The sequence below is a fragment of the Myxine glutinosa genome, chromosome 3, assembly GCF_964187855.1.
Source record: "Myxine glutinosa chromosome 3, kmMyxGlut1.1, whole genome shotgun sequence".
NCBI classification, from domain to species: Eukaryota; Metazoa; Chordata; class Myxini; order Myxiniformes; family Myxinidae; genus Myxine; species Myxine glutinosa.
Genome location: NC_136263.1, coordinates 218,735,036 through 218,748,172, shown reverse-complemented (window position 1 = coordinate 218,748,172; position 13,137 = coordinate 218,735,036). Strand labels below are relative to the sequence as shown.

Genomic DNA, 13,137 nt, shown 5'->3' with positions numbered 1-13,137 from the left:
TGGTCCATTCGCAACGACCACAGAACCCCCCCCCCCTCTATTTACATGCAATGGTTTGGTCCATTCGCAACGCCAAAGCGAACGGCGAACGGCTAAATCGCCATAGCTCGGTAAGTACTTGTCCGATTAATTTCAAACCTTGAAAAGGCACATCCTCGGGTCCCCAGCAATATACCTGGCAAGTTTAAAGTATATCGGACCCGTGGTTGTCGAGAAACAGCGGTCACAGACAAACATACACACATACACACATACACACATACAAACACACATACACACAGAGATTAATGGAATTATAGATAGATGATTGTTTGAGTATGATTTTATTTTAGTATGATTAGAACCCTAACACCATCCAGACCCTGTTAAATCCTATATGACCCTTAGACCCCAAAGACTCATAATACTATTTTAATACATCCACCAGGTGCTCACTATTTTAATACATGTACAAGGTGCTCACTATTTTAATACATGTACAAGGTGCTCACTATTTTAATACATGTACAAGGTGCTCACTATTTTAATACATGTACAAGGTGCTCACTATTTTAATACATGTACAAGGTGCTCACTATTTTAATACATGTACAAGGTGCTCACTATTTTAATACATGTACAAGGTGCTCACTATTTTAATACATGTACAAGGTGCTCACTATTTTAATACATGTACAAGGTGCTCACTATTTTAATACATGTACAAGGTGCTCACTATTTTAATACATGTACAAGGTGCTCACTATTTTAATACATGTACAAGGTGCTCACTATTTGAATACATGTACAAGGTGTTCACTATTTTAATACATGTACAAGGTGCTCACTATTTTAATACATGTACAAGGTGCTCACTATTTTAATACATGTACAAGGTGCTCACTATTTTAATACATGTACAAGGTGCTCACTATTTTAATACATGTACAAGGTGCTCACTATTTTAATACATGTACAAGGTGCTCACTATTTGAATACATGTACAAGGTGTTCACTATTTGAATACATGTACCAGGTTCTCACTATTTGAATACGTGTACCAGCTGCTCACTATTTGAATACATGTACCAGGTTCTCACTATTTGAATACATCTACCAGGTGCTCACTATTTGAATACATGTACAAGGTGCTCACTATTTGAATACATGTACCAGGTTCTCACTATTTGAATACATGTACAAGGTTCTCACTATTTGAATACATGTACCAGGTTCTCACTATTTGAATACATGTAGCAGGTTCTCACTATTTGAATACATGTACAAGGTTCTCACTATTTGAATACATGTAGCAGGTTCTCACTATTTGAATACATGTACCAGGTTCTCACTATTTGAATACATGTACCAGGTGCTCACTATTTGAATACATGTACCAGGTGCTCACTATTTGAAAACATGTACCAGGTGCTCACTATTTGAATACATGTACCAGGTGCTCACTATTTGAATACATGTACCAGGTGCTCACTATTTGAATACATGTACCAAGTGCTCACTATTTGAATACATGTACCAGGTGCTCACTATTTGAATACATGTACCAGGTGCTCACTATTTGAATACATGTACCAGGTGCTCACTATTTTAATACATGTACCAGGTGCTCACTATTTTAATACATGTACCAGGTGCTCACTATTTGAATACATGTATCAGGTGCTCACTATTTGAATACATGTACCAGGTGCTCACTATTTGAATACATGTACCAAGTGCTCACTATTTGAAATACATGTACCAGGTGCTCACTATTTGAATACATGTACCAGGTGCTCACTATTTGAATACATGTACCAGGTGCTCACTATTTGAATACATGTACCAGGTGCTCACTATTTGAATACATGTACCAGGTGCTCACTATTTGAATACATGTACCAGGTGCTCACTATTTGAATACATGTACCAGGTGCTCAATATTTGAATACATGTACCAGGTGCTCACTATTTGAATACATGTACCAGGTGCTCACTATTTGAATACATGTACCAGGTGCTCACTATTTGAATACATGTACCAGGTGCTCACTATTTGAATACATGTACCAGGTGCTCACTATTTGAATACATGTACCAGGTGCTCACTATTTGAATACATGTACCAGGTGCTCACTATTTGAATACATGTACCAGGTGCTCACTATTTGAATACATGTACCAGGTTCTCAGTATTTGAATACATGCACAAGGTGCTCAGTATTGGAATGCAAGGGCAGGAGAACCTCTATCAGTTCCAGGTTGTCTGCATTGAAAATCCCAAACAGACAGGGAACGAGCACTCGTATCGGTGGAACCGATGGAGGAGCCGTGCGATCGCCCTGTCTTCAGCCCTGGACGACTGCAGGAAGCACGGACCGGCACGCCTATAACAAAACGCACTCGACCCTTACTGTTTGGTGCCCCCATGGGGGCCAGGGGTGGGGTCTTTCTTCAAACCCGTGTACTCTGGCCCTTCACATGTGTATGGATGCGATTCACGTCTATAACAATGCATCCTCCAAATGGAAAATAGGAATGACTATTTCATACATGCTGAACTTTATTCCAAAAGGCAAACTTGCTCGTACCTGACTGCAACAATGTACACAATAATAATGATTCATACATGCTGATGACGTACACAAATGGTAAAGTAAGATTCACGTGAAATTTTGTGAAGATTATTTCTAAGCTGAAGCGTTACGATTAGATTAAAGTGTTTTCAAATTTAAAACATCAGAAATCACTGAAAACTACTCGGGATTTGTGTTTATTTCTGTATTTATGTTTATTGTGTATTTATGTTTATTGTGTATTTATGTTTATTTATTTGTGTATTTATGTTTATTTGTGTATTTATGTTTATTTGTGTATTTTTGTTTATTTGTGTATTTATGTTTATTTGTGTATTTATGTTTATTGTGTATTTATGTTTATTTGTGTATTTATGTTTATTTGTGTATTTATGTTTATTTGTGTATTTATGTTTATTGTGTATTTATGTTTATTTGTGTATTTATGTTTATTTGTGTATTTATATTATTTGTGTGTTTATGTTTATTTGTTTATTTATATTATTTGTGTGTTTATGTTTATTTGTTTATTTATATTATTTGTGTGTTTATGTTTATTTGTTTATTATATTATTTGTGTTTTTATGTTATTTATTTATTTATATTATTTGAGTGTTCATATTATTTGTTTATCTATATATATAAAACACAGTTTGTGTGTGTGTGTGTGTGTGTAATGTTACCGATAGACTCCTAAACGGAGAGGCTTACGTGCTTGATATTTGACATAGACATGGCCATTGAGCGTGGGACGAACATGGCCGAACTCAAAATATTTGACGATCCATATTTTTTATTCATATTTACCTCAGCGCATTTCAGCGCACGGAATCAACGGATTCAGAGCAGGTGGGCGCTGATTCGCTCAGAGCGATCACGTGATGACGCTATGATGCTATGAACGCTATGACGCTATGACGCTATGAACGCTATGAAAAAGAAAATCACTATGACGCTATGAACGATATGACGCTATGAACGATATGACGCTATGAACGCTATGAAAAAAAAATCGCTATGACGCTATGAAATGTTTATTTGTGTATTTATATTATTTGTGTATTTATATTTATTTGTGTGTTTATATTATTTGTGTATTTATATTATTTGTGTGTTTATGTTTATTTGTATATTTATATTATTTGTGTATTTATATTATTTGTGTGTTATGTTTATTTGTGTATTTATATTATTTGTGTGTTTATGTTTAATTGTATATTTATATTATTTGTATATTTATGTTATTTGTGTATTTATATTATTTGTGGATTTATAATATTTGTGTATTTATATTATTTGTGTATTTATATTATTTGTGTGTTATGTTTATTTGTGTATTTATATTATTTGTGTGTTTATGTTTATTTGTCTATTTATATTATTTGTATATTTATGTTATTTGTGTATTTATATTATTTGTGTATTTATATTATTTGTGTATCTATGTTTATTTGTGTATTTATATTATTTGTGTATTTATATTATTTGTGTGTTTATGTTTATTTGTGTATTCATAATATTTGTGTATTTATGTTTATTTGTGTATTGATGCTAATTTGTATGTTTATGTCAATTTGTGTATTTATGTTCATTTGTGTTTTATGTTCATTTGTGTACTTATGTTATTTGTGTGTTATGTTAATTTGTGTGTTTATGTTAATTTGTGTGTTTATGTTTATTTGTGTATTTATATTTGTTTGTTTGTTATTTCTGTATTGATGTTAATTTGTGTATTTATATTTATTATTTATTTATGTTTACTTATGTTATTTCTGTGTTTATGTTGATTTGTGCATTGATGTTAATTTGTGTGTTTATGTTTATTTATTTGTGTGTTAATTTGTGTGTACTTATGTTATTTGTGTGTTTATGTTCATTTGTGTTTATGTTAATTTGTGTGTTTACATTAATTTGTGTGAATTTATGTCTGTTTGATTATGTATTTATTTGTGTTTGTCTATGCATTTAAGGTCATCTGTTTCCTTATTGTACACCGCACCTTTCCTATGCCATCTCCAGGCGCTGCATAACATCATTGCCGGGAACCGAAGGGGGCTCGGCAATGACGCACGCTGAAAGGGGAGTAATCAGTTTTCACTCTGGTTGTTTGTTTGTTTTCTTTCTTTCTTTCTTGTTTGTCCGGGCGCTACCTCTGCCATCCTTTGAGCTAGGAAGCTGAAATTTCAGCACAATAGTGAGCTAGTACTTTGTCAAAAATGCTATTTTTTGTTTTTTGATTAATCAATTAATTGATGAGGTATTTAATTATTAGCGATTAATTAAGTACTTATGCATTTCCTTTCTCTTCTGGCCATTATCTCAGGCACCTTTTGAGTTAGGAAGCTTATATTTGGACAAGCCAATGACCAAGTGATTTGGCTGTAAAATATATTTTTGATTTACTGATTAATCAATTAATTGATTCGTTATTTAATTATTAGCGATTAATTAAGTACTTGTACATTTCCTTTCTCTTCTGGGCATTATCTCTGGCACCTTTTGAGTTAGGAAGCTGATATTTGGACATGCCAATGACCAAGTGATTTGGCTGCGAAGGCTATTTTTGATTTATTGATTAATCAATTAATCGATTAATTATTTAATTATTTGATTAATGATGAAAAAAATTTTTTAGGAGTTGTTTATGGGTTCTATTAGCGAATTGATTAATTATTTACATTTTTTATGCTTATTATTTATTTATTTTCAATATTATTCATTTATTTTCTTTCTCATCTGGGCAATATATCAGGCACCTTTTGAGCTAGGAAGCTGATATTTGGACATGACAATGACCAAGTGATATATTTCTTTTCTACATTCCCGAAACTCTCCTGCACTCCATCCTCCCTCCAGCTTCCTTAAACGTATTTTTGACTCGAAGGTCACAAGAAACTCATTTTGCAATAAATGTTCGTTTCCCATTAATCGTACACTTTCTAAAATCCAATCTCACCCCTCCCCTCCAAATCTTCCCCATAACCCCTCCCCTCCAAATCTTCCCCATCACCCCTCCCCTCCAAATCTTCCCCATCACACATCCCTTTCAAATCTTCCCCCTCACACATCCCTTTCAAATCTTCCCCCTTGCCCCTTCCCTCCAAATCCTCCCCATCACCCATCCCTTTCAAATATCCCCCCTTGCCCCTTCCCTCCTAAACTCCCCCCACACCCCTCCCCTCCAAGACTCCCCCTCGCCCCTCCCCTCATAGACTCCCCCCTCACCCCTCCCCTCCAAATCTCCCCCATATCCCATCCCTTTCAAATCCCTCCCCTTGTCCCTTCACTCCTAAACTCCCCCCTCGCCCCTCCCCGTCAAATCTCCCCACCCTCATTTCTTCTCAATTTCCCCCCTCTCACTCCCCCTCCTCAAAGCATCCTCCACGCTTCTTCCCCCTTCCAACTCTCACCTCCATCTCCCCCAACCTTCTGCCTCGCTCTTTCCCCTCCTCAAATAACACCTCATTGTGCCTCACCCAATCACCATCAAACCTTTTGTCCACCCCATCCTTCCCTTTCTCTGAGCTATTCTGAAATCTCTGACACACCTTCAACAGCTCTCCCTACCTCTTCCACCTCTTCCACATCTTACCCTACCCCTCCTCCCCCCTGTTCTGTATCCAATGCTCCCCCTTCCTCTTCATTAACGGTATGGACCTCAAACATCCGGGGCCTACGTTCAAACTTAACTGATCTCTCCATACAGGTTGCTTCTGACAAACCAGACGTGATCTGCTTAACAGAAACTTTCCTCCTTCATGATGTCTCTGATTCCTTGGTATCTCTCCCGGGTTACTCCCTCCTCAGGTATGATAGACCTGAGCCTCGTCCTGGAGGTGGGGTTGCTATCTTTATCAAAAACTCTCTTCCTCACTTGCTCTGCACTGCACTCTCTCCACCTCACCCCCAGGAATACCTCTGGCTACGGCTTCCCCTTCGCTCCCACCTCTTGTTCATATGTGTATTGTACCGTCCACCAAACAGTGATGACTCCATCTACATCTCGCTGTCTGATAATATGGACCAACTTCTATCCACTCATCCCAACTCTCTCTTCCTCATATGTGGTGATTTCAATTGTCACCATGCCAGTTGGCTGGGTGTGGGTACCTCTCTCACCAGCCATGGCTCCTCAGCAAAGGACTTCTGCGACTCACTGGGACTGACACAATCTGTCAATTTCCCGACCCGGATCTCAGTCAACGGAGCATCTTCTCTTCTGGACTTGGTTATGACTAACTTCCCTGAAAATGTCTGCTGCTCTTCTTCTGCTCCAATCGGCTCATCTGATCATGTGCTTGTTAAAGTGGACATCTCTCTGACCATTCTCAGGGAGCCTGCTCAGCGTCGACGAGTCTGGCATTTCACTCAGGCCAACTGGCATGGTCTTCAAGCAGCCATCAATCATCTGGACTGGTCTCCCATCTCTACCACCTCTGACATCAACTCATCCTGGGAATTCTTCCAAAGTAAATTGCTCTCTCATGCACAGATTTATCCCATCTCGTCTTCAGTTGTCATACCCATCCTCCCGTCCATGGTACACGGAATCTTGTGGTGAGGCTGTTGCCCAGAAACAACTTGCCATCGTCTCCTGGAAAGCAAATCCAACGGAAGGAAATCTCATTTCCTTTCACAAAGCCCGAAAAAGGTGTGTGTCCACCCTCAGGAGAGCCAGGAAACAATATCTCTCCGTTCTCAAGACTGAACTCTCTTATCTGTCTCCCTCTTCCAAATCCTGGTGGCGTCTGGTCAAATCCGTTTCTGGTGTTTGTTCCCCCTCCATCCCCTCCCTTACCTCAAATGGCTACACAGCTGACTCCGCACGTGAAAAAGCTGAATGCCTCAACTCTGTGTTTGCCTCTAAATCTTGTGTCCCAAACCCATCCCTCTCTGTACCCACCGTACCCAGTCGTACCCAGCTGCTCCTGGACTCCGTGTCCTTTCCTCCTGACAAGGTGGAAACGTTTCTGTCAACCCTCGACTCTGATTCTGCAACTGGACCTGACGGCATCAGCCCACGGGTCCTAAAATCCTGTTCTTCTGCTCTTTCACTCCCTCTCTCTGTTCTCTTCACCCTCTCTTTTGCTCAAGGTCAACTGCCATCTGCTTGGAAATCAGCCAACATCACCGCTTTGCACAAAAAAGGTGCAAAAACAGATCCTAGGAACTACAGACCAATCAGCCTTCTCCCAATTATCAGCAAAGTCATGGAATTCAATCATTGCTTCAGATATGAAATCTTTCCTCTTCTCCAATGGCTTGATCTCTGATCATCAATTTGGTTTCAGACCAGGTCACTCTACTCTGGACATGCTGCTTCTGCTGTCTCAACAATGGATGGAGGTCCTCAATGCCAAACAGGAAATTAGAGCTGTCTCCCTCGACATATCACGTACCTTCGATACGGTCTGGCACCCCGCTCTGCTCACCAAACTCTCCTCCTTTGGTATCCATGGAAATCTCCACGCATGGCTGGCAGACTTCCTCTCTAGTCGTAGTCAACGTGTGGCCCTGATTGGGTTTCTCTCATCTCCTCTTCCTGTTCAGGCTGGAATTCCCCAAGGCAGTGTTCTGGGCCCTGTTCATTTTCTGGTCTTCATCAATGATCTCTCTGACTCTCTTGAAAATCCTCTCTATCTCTTTGCTGATGACTCCACTCTCTGCCGCTCCATTCCTCATCCCTCAGATCGGCAGTCTGCAGCCTCCTCACTCTCTGCAGACCTGGACAAAATCACAGACTGGGCAAAGAAGTGGAACATGTCTTTCAATCCTGACAAATCTCACACTCTTACGATGTCTCTCCGAAAAGACCGACTGGACAACCCTCCCATCTACTTTCTGAATAATCCTCTCCAATAAGTTCTGTCACTCAAGCTTTTGGGTCTCACTATCTGCCATGATCTTTCCTGGGAAAACCACATTTCCAAGCTGGCCTCCAAAGCCAGTCGCCGACTGGGCATCCTCCGTCGTGCGAAGTCCTTCCTTGGCACACATGAGCTCCTCACCACATACAAGGCTTTCATCCGCAGCTCAATGGAGTACTGCTCTCCCCTCTGGTCTGGTGCTCCTGCCTCACACCTAGCTCGTCTTCACGCTGTTGAAACCAAAGCATTCAGAATCATTGGAATCTCCCGCGATGACGCTATCTCTGAGGGCCTTTCACTTACTCCCCGCAGGCAGGTTGGTGGTCTTTCCGTCTTCTACCGACTCCTCTCCGGCCTTGCTCCCCCAGCTCTGTCTGGGCTCTGTCCCCCAAATATTCTTACAGGTCGCACAAGATCTGCCTGCAACCCTCTTATGGTTAAGCTGCCAAAATCAAGACTCTCTGCTCACCTTCACTCCTTGATTCCTCTTTTCTCCCACCTCTGGAACAAACTCCCTCACTCTCTTCAATCCCACTCCTCCCTCCAGGTCTTTAAAAGGGCTGTTCACCACCATCTCTTATCTTCCCCAATCCAAAACCTTGATCTTTTCTACCCCCGCTAATTTCACCCCAAATCCACTTTTTGAGGTGCCGACTTCTTTCCTGGAAGTCCTTGGTGTCCTTGCGTTTTATACCTATCCTGCCCCCCCCCCCCCCCAGGCCCTCTCCCTCCCACACATCTCCCGATGTCCCTGCTCTCACATGTTGTGTTTGTGTGCTTTGTCCCCTTCTCTCCCCATCTTGTCGACCGCTCCCCTTTTTATATACTTTGTTTGCTTGCTTGTTTGATTTGTTTGATAAATGTTAGCTCTTTCACGAGCCTCGACTCCGTATACAAAAAAAGAAAAAAAAGAAAGAGATTTGTCCGAAAGGGGATTTTTGATTTATTGATGAATCAATTAATCGATTAATTATTTATTGATTAATAAATTATTTAATTATTTTTTATCAATGACTTATTTAATTGAATTTCTAAAAGTTACATCTTCGGATGAAGCACTCATGGTTTAGTTATGCTATTAGCCAATTGATTAAGAAAATATTTTATGACAATCTTTTATCGATTTTAATTATGCAATTAATCAATCAATTAGCGTACACCTCTCCCTCCCAATGCACTCTCTCTATGAGGTGCACTGCGGTATTGCCGGGCACCAGAGGCGCCCCGGCAATGCCGCGCTGCAGGATATTTAATTATTTGGCATGGGGGCGGTGTACTTTGAATGTATGTGTACTTGTTTATGTACTTCTTTATGGTGATTTGTGTGCATTTATTTTATCTATTTTTTTTATTTGATGTGTCCATCCATTTATGTGTGGACTTGTGGAGTTATTTCTGTGTATTTATTGACTTGTTTTGATTTGTGTGTATCGTCAAAGCGTGCAGCCACAAACGGCGTCTCATTGCTGCTCGTAAATCCTCACGTCGCGATAAAAGCGCAATTAATGTAAAAACCGTCGGCAAAAGGTGGAACATTAACCCGACAGGAGCCGGGCGTCCATGCCTGGACCCGGTGACATAGAACGACCGGACCGGAACCTGATGCTCCAATCACACGAGGAGCCGCGAACTATCCCGACCGGATGATCACATGAAACCCGCAGCCCTCCTTTATCGTTTAGGACGTCGGGGATTAACTTTGCGCGAAGTGCGAAACTTACCCCAACAAATGGAAAGGAGGGAAGAGAAGAGCAACAGAGCTGCGGCTTCTCCGCCGATCCGCATCATTCGAGCCCCGGTCGTCCGAGCGTCATCGGCTCGTTCGCAGATCGCTGCTTATCGGAGTCCTGGAGAGCGCCGGATGGCCGGGTAGGGAAAGAGAGGAGCGTGAAGAGTGCGTCGTGTAGGGCGGGGAAGGAGGGAGCGCACAAAGCTCACGGAGCGCCGCGTGTGTGCGCGAATGGTTCTCGGGACCCCGCGGCCAACGTGGCTCCGCCCCCGCCCCGCCCAGCCCCGCCCCGTTCCCCACGGCGAGTTTGCTCCGCCCTCAGGTCGCCTCGCTCTGCGTATCTCGTGCCGATGGATACGCGGTCAATCGAAGTTTGTACCTTCATTGTATGTCCATGTGCTGCGATTGTCCGGGGAATCCGTTGTTATAGTTTCCATTTCTAGCCGATGAGCATAAAATTACAGGTGATGACATCATCACAGTCCGAGTTCATGCAGAGCGTCGGACACATCAGAGTTCGCGCCAGACGAGCACGTGGTGTAACCGAGTCCACCTGTCACGTGATTATCTCGCGCCAGTTCAACTTCCTAACGATTGTAAAGTAAAATCCAAACTGATTATCGTGTGGTGAACCAAATCCCCCACTGTGACAACAACTTCATGGCACGTGATCCCCACGGTGTTATTGACCAACCGAAGTCGGGTTCACGAGTCCTTGCAGTGCGAACAGGTTCATACACGGGTCCGGGGGGAGAGAGGGGGAGTGGGGGCTATAGGTGTAGTTTGACTTCTCTATTTAGGGGGGGGGGGTTAATGTCAATAATGGGTAGCGAGGTCTGACTTCTCTATTTAGGGGGGGGGGGGGTCATATTAATAATGGGTAGCGAGGTCTGACTTCTCTATTTAGGGGGGAGGGGGGGTCATATTAATAATGGGTAGCGAGGTCTGACTTCTCTATTTAGGGGGGAGGGGGGGTAATATTAATAATGGGTAGTGAGGTCTGACTTCTCTATTTAGGGGGGGTTAATGTCAATAATGGGTAGCGAGGTCTGACTTCTCTATTTAGGGGGGATTAATCTATCTATAATTCCAGTAATCTCTGTGTGTGTGTGTGTGTGTGTGTGTGTGTGTGTGTGTGTGTGTGTGTGTGTGTCTGTGTGTGTGTGTGTTTGTCTGTGACCGCTGTTTCTCGACAACCACGGGTCCGATATACTTTAAACTTGCCAGGTATATTGCTGGGGACCCAAGGATGTGCCTTTTCAATGTTTCATATTAATCGGACAAGTAGTTACCGAGCTATGGCGATTTCTTTACCAAACTCCGCAAGCCGTTCGCTTTGGACCAAACCATTTCATGTAAATAGAGGGGGGGGTTCTGTGGTCGTTGCGAATGGACCAAACCATTCATGTAAATAGAGGGGGGGGTTCTGTGGTCGTTACTGCCACGTGGTTTCAAAGTTTTTTTTTGTTGTTGTTGTTTGCACGCATGTTTTTTTGCACCCACGTACGGGCACGCCCTAGGATGTTTACACACACACACCCCTACACAAATTTTTTTTTTTTTTTTGGCAAGGAACGGGCACCCACGTACGGGCACGTCCTAGTATTAATAATGGGTAGTAAGGTCTGACTTCTCTATTTAGGGGGGGTTAATATTAATAATGGGTAGCAAGGTCTGACTTCTCTATTTAGGGGGGGTTAATATTAATAATGGGTAGCGAGGTCTGACTTCTCTATTTAGGGGGGGGGGTAATATTAATAATGGGTAGCGAGGTCTGACTTCTCTATTTAGAGGGGGGGGGGTTAATATTAATAATGGGTAGTGAGGTCTGACTTCTCTATTTAAGGGGGGGTTAATGTCAATAATGGGTAGCGAAGTCTGACTTCTCTATTTAGGGGGGGTTAATGTTAATAATGGGTAGCGAGGTCTGACTTCTCTATTTAGGGGGGGTTAATATTAATAATGGGTAGCGAGGTCTGACTTCTCTATTTAGGGGGGGGGTAATATTAATAATGGGTAGCGAGGTCTGACTTCTCTATTTAGGGGGGGTTAATATTAATAATGGGTAGCGAGGTCTGACTTCTCTATTTAGGGAGGGTTAATGTTAATAATGGGTAGTGAGGTCTGACCTCTCTATTTAGAGGGGGGAGGGGGGTTAATATTAATAATGGGTAGCGAGGTCTGACTTCTATATTTAAGGGGGGTTAATGTTAATAATGGGTAGCGAGGTCTGACTTCTCTATTTAGGAGGGGTTAATATTAATAATGGGTAGCGAGGTCTGACTTCGCTATTTAGGGGGGGTTAATGTTAATAATGGGTAGCGAGGTCTGACTTCTCTAATTAGGGGGGCTTAATGTTAATAATGGGTAGCGAAGTCTGACTTCTCTATTTAGGGGGGGTTAATGTCAATAATGGGTAGCGAGGTCTGACTTCTCTATTTAGGGGGGGGGGGGTAATATTAATAATGGGTAGCGAGGTCTGACTTCTCTATTTAGGGGGGGGGGTTAATGTCAATAATGGGTAGCGAGGTCTGACTTCTCTATTTAGGGGGGGGGGGTTAATGTCAATAATGGGTAGCGAGGTCTGACTTCTCTATTTAGGGGGGGGGGTTAATGTCAATAATGGGTAGCGAGGTCTGACTTCTCTATTTAGGGGGGGGGTTAATGTCAATAATGGGTAGCGAGGTCTGACTTCTCTATTTAGGGGGGGGGTTAATGTCAATAATGGGTAGCGAGGTCTGACTTCTCTATTTAGGGGGGGGGGGGTAATATTAATAATGGGTCGCGAGGTCTGACTTCTCTATTTAGGGGGGGGGGGGTTAATGTCAATAATGGGTAGCGAGGTCTGACTTCTCTATTTAGGGGGGGGGTAATATTAATAATGGGTAGCGAGGTCTGACTTCTCTATTTAGGGGGGAGTGGGGGTCATATTAATAATGGGTAGCGAGGTCTGACTTCTCTATTTAAGGGGGGGGGTAATATTAAT

At 42.0% G+C, this 13,137-nt stretch overlaps 1 protein-coding gene across 1 annotated transcript in view; it reads right to left on the bottom strand.

Annotated features, from left to right (window-relative positions):
* The window catches only part of LOC137422866 (uncharacterized), a 288,315-nt gene extending 277,910 nt beyond the window's left edge, over positions 1 to 10,405 (bottom strand). Inside the window, exon 1 of the mRNA XM_078774985.1 lies at positions 10,144 to 10,405. Within this exon, the coding sequence (XP_078631111.1) occupies positions 10,144 to 10,210 (67 nt within the window). The 5' untranslated portion in view covers positions 10,211 to 10,405. The remainder of the gene's footprint in view (positions 1 to 10,143) is intronic.
* Positions 10,406 to 13,137: the final 2,732 nt, after the last annotated feature.